Here is a 4,129-nt window from a genome sequence, read left to right as displayed (position 1 = left end):
CAGCTCTAGCAGCCGCCGCAGCAGCTGCTCGCGGTGCTGCTGCTGCAGCAGAAACTTTTAAAAGTAGCTCACAGTGATGTGCGCAAAATATTCTTGATGGTACTTCCTGCGGCGTGCAGCAGCAGCAGCTGCTGCTGCTGCTGCTGCTGTTTCACTTCAGCAGCAGCTGCTGCTGCTGCAGTTGTTGCTGCTGCTGCAGCAGCAGCCACGCTTTAGAATGTTTATTCAATGTGTTGAACTGAGCAAGTGGGAACTGCTTCTTGTTTTAATTACCAATGCTTTCTTCCGCTGCCAGCAGCGACTGTTGCTGCTGCTGCTGCTGCTGCTGCTGCTGCTGCACTAAACCCTACAGCTGCTAGACCCTAAACCCTAAACCCTACTTCCAGCTACAGCTGCTAGACCCTAAACCCTAAACCCTATTTCCAGCAGTCGCCTGCCTAGCCACTTGAGCCGATACAAAGCAATGAAGAACAGCAGCAGCACCAACAGCAACTTCAGTAGCAGTAGCAGCAACTGCAGCAGCAACAACGGCAGCAGCAACAACGGCAGCAGCAACAACTGCAGCAGCAACAACTGCAGCAGCAACAAGGGCAGCAGCAACAACGGCAGCAGCTGCGGTAAGATCCTAAGAAGGGGAGATGTTTGCGGAGTTCCTCCACCGGTAAAACGGCAGCAGCAGCTGTTGCTGCTGCTGCTTCTCTTTCTTTCTGCGCTGCAGCAGCACCTGCTGCTGCTGCTGCTGCTGCTGCTGCTGCTGCTGCAGCTAACTAGATCCTACGAAAAGTTCCTGTTGAGCAATCCGAGTACGGAGTGCTTGCTACCACCTCTCCGCTGCTGCTGCTGCTGCTGCTGCTGCTGCAGCAGCTCTGCCGGCGCCTCTGCTGCTGCTGCTGCTGCTGCTGCAGCAGCTCTGCCGGCGCCCCTGCTGCTGCTGCTGCTGCTGCTGCTGCTGCTGCTGCTGCTGCTGCTGGTGGTCAGTAGGTCTCGAGGAGGTTGTTGACGAACTGTTCGTTGACGAAGTGCCAGTTGATGACTTTCCAGAAGTTTTCGAAGTAAAGACTTTTGTCTTGCTGCGTGTCCAAGTAAAAAGCATGTTCCCAAACATCGCAGCAAAGCAGCGGGCTGCTGCGCGCAGCAAAAGTCAGCGGTGCTGCTGCGTCGTGGCCCTCCCCCAGCTCCAGCTTGTCCGTCGAAGTGTTGTACAGCAGCCACACCCACCCTGCAGCAGCGGCAGCAGCAGCAGCAGCAGCAGCAGCAGCGGCGGCGGCGGCGGCGGTGAGAGTTGCGGGAGTGGATTATGGGAGAAGCAGCACACAGCAGCACTCAAGGAGGATGCACAAGAGCGCATGCAGCAGCTATCATGCTGCTAGCTAGCTAGCTAGCTAGCTAGCTACTACTGGCTAGCTAGCTAGCTACTACTAGCTAGCTAGCTAGCTAGCTAGCTAGCAGCAATCAGTGCAGCAGCAAGCAGCGCAGCAGCAGCAAATGCTGGCGTAGCAGGCGAGGCTAGTGCAGCAGTCAGTGCAGCAGCAAAATGCACAAGGCTAGCTCGCTAGCTAGAGGCCAGCAGCAACAGCAGCAGCAGCACAGCAGCAGCAGCACAGCAGCAGCAGCACTGTAGCAGCAGCAGCACAGCAGCATTATCACTGCAGCAGCAGCACCGCCACCACAGCACCACCACTGCCACAGCAGCAGCAGCACCACAGCAGCACCGCAGCAGCAGCAGCAGCAGCAGCAGCAGCAGCAGCAGCAGCAGCAGCAGCAGCTAACCGGATCCGAAGTGTCCGAGCTGAAAAAGTTTGAATTCATTTTTGAAGTTTTCCAAACTTCCAAAATCTCTTTCCAGCCGCTTCAAAGTGGGCCCCAAAGGAGCAGCAGTTTCTTCGCTGGGGGGCCCCAGGCAGTTGAAGTAAAAAGTGTGGTTCCACACCTGCGCAGCCTGCAGCAGCAGCAGCAGCAGCAGCAGCAGCAGCAGCGGCAGCAGCAGCGGCAGCAGCAGCAGCAGCGGCGGCGGCAGCGGAGCAGCGAGAATTAAGGCAAAGGGGCAGTTGCGGCTGTGGAAGCAGCAGCAGCAGTAACCGCAACAAAGGCAGCAGCAGCAGCAGCAGCAGCGGCAGCAGCAAAGGCGGCAGCAGCAGCAGCAGCAGCAGCAGCAGCAGCAGCAGCAGCACCTGGTTGTAGATTTTTCCCTTTTCATTTTTAATTATAGTTTCCAGCTTCTGGTGTATCGGGTTGTTGCTGTCCTTAACTAAGGCGTTCAAGTTGTCCACATAAGCCTTGTGGTGCTTCCCTGCAGCAGCAAATTTTGTTATTTATTTATTTATTTATTTATTTATTTATTTATTTATTTATTTATTTATTTATTTATTTATTTATTTGTTGGATTGCTGGATTTTACGCGAAGGCCACGCTGCTAATAGATGCATCGGTATTCAATGACTCTGCAGCAGCAGCAGCAGCAGCAGCAGTGGCAGCAGCAGCAGCTGCTGCTGCTGCAGCTGCTGCTGCTGCAGATACAGCTGCAGCTGCAACTGCTGCTGCTGCAGTGGCAGTTGCTGTTTGCTGCTGGGGCCCCGTCTGTTGCAGCAGCAGCGCCGCTCTTTTTCCTGCTGGCGCCACCAAAACTGCTGCTGCTGCTGCTGCTGCTGCTGCTGCTGTTGCTGCTGCTGCTGTTGCTGCTGCTGCTGCTGCTGCGATGGAATTAAAAAGAAAAGGACTTAATCAAAACTCACCATAGTGGTGCTCAATTGTCTTCGCGCTAATGTAAGGCTCCAGGGCGTCGGGCTTATAAGGGAGCGGCGGCAGAGAGAATCTGGCGCTGAGGCGAAGGGCGGCTCTGCGGAGCGCCTGGAGAGGAAAAGAAGGCCAAAAAGCAGTTTAAATGCCACTTTGAATTCACAAATTGCAATTTAAATTCAAAAATTGCAATTTAAATTCGAAAAAAATGCAAAAAAGCGAAAAAAACGGAGAAAAATTCAAAAAAATGAAGGAGTTGGAGAGGAACTTCTGAATGACGGCGCGCGGCGCGGCGCTCTGGTGTATGTACACCTGCTGCTGGACTCAATGGCACTCCATCGGGAGGTGAAAAGAGGTTTATTCATTTAATTAGAAGTTTAAAAGGAATTAATTTGAAGAAATAAATCCAAAAAGGCTGAAATAAAGGCGAAGGAAGGCGCGACGGGAGCTGCTGAGCCGGCTGCAGCCGAAGCGGCTTACCATTTCCGTCTTCTGCGTCTCTGGGGCTCCAAACGCGTTTCTATCCTTTTTAATTCTCAAAAGAATTAAAAATGAAAGTTATTTCCCGTCGAAAGTGGCTGCGAAACAGTGAGCAAGCTGTCTATACACCCCAACGCCGCGCCGGCAGCAAGGAAGCTGCAGCGGGGCTGGGGGGTCTGTCGGCTGCAATAGACCCCTAAGCAGCTCAAAATCTATCTTTTTCAGCAATTAAAAAATAAAATAAATACTTTTAAAAGGAAAAACAAAACAAATCCCTTTTAAATGTCCCAACAGCTGCCTGTACACCTCAGCGCCCTCTCCTGCTGCAGCTCTTCACAAACGCTCTTTGCTGCTCTGCTGCTCTTGCGTCTATGTCACGCACTTCCCGCTATATTCCCTTTTCTTCATTGCTGCTGCACTTTAAATAATTTATTTAACTCAAAAAGCAAAAAAGAATTAATAAAACTGCAGCAGACTTTCCCGCCCTGCCAGGAGGCTCTCTGCAGCAGCTCTTGAAATCCACCAGGTGTACGTACACCTGGATTCCCTCGCGGGTTTGGCGATTTAATTCAAATGAAGAACTTCTCTTTTTAATTTCCTCTTTTTGTCTCTTTTTGCCACTTTTTAAAAGACTTTTAATGCTTTTGTTCAAACAAATAAATACTTTTAAATAAATCTTTTTATTTTTAATTTCAAAATTCATTTTTGAAATTTCAAACAGCAAAAAGATAGACTTTTCTGCTGTATGTACACCCCACGCCCCACAGGAGGGTGGTTTTGCTGCACTTGGGCGCAGCAAATATGAAAGGCAACAAAAGAAAAAAAAAAAAAATAAATAAATAAATACATAAATGATAAAACAAATAAAAAAAATAATAAAAAGTGATTTAATTGGAAACAAATAATAAATAAG

General features: G+C 50.3%; 1 protein-coding gene across 1 annotated transcript; it reads left to right on the top strand.

The window, feature by feature from the left end:
- Positions 1-463: 463 nt before the first annotated feature.
- Positions 464-2,181, top strand: ENH_00081540 (hypothetical protein; the record flags this gene model as incomplete). The annotated part of the gene is made up of 4 exons (XM_013583322.1): positions 464-661; positions 764-803; positions 979-1,082; positions 1,939-2,181. 4 exons carry the CDS (start codon positions 464-466, stop codon positions 2,179-2,181), a joined length of 585 nt encoding a protein of 194 aa, XP_013438776.1.
- Positions 2,182-4,129: the final 1,948 nt, after the last annotated feature.

The sequence above is a fragment of the Eimeria necatrix genome, genomic scaffold (assembly GCF_000499385.1).
Source record: "Eimeria necatrix Houghton genomic scaffold, Enh_scaff896, whole genome shotgun sequence".
NCBI classification, from domain to species: Eukaryota; Apicomplexa; class Conoidasida; order Eucoccidiorida; family Eimeriidae; genus Eimeria; species Eimeria necatrix.
The sequence above is the reverse complement of the archived record's forward strand: the minus strand, read 5'-3'. Positions and strand labels throughout refer to the sequence as shown.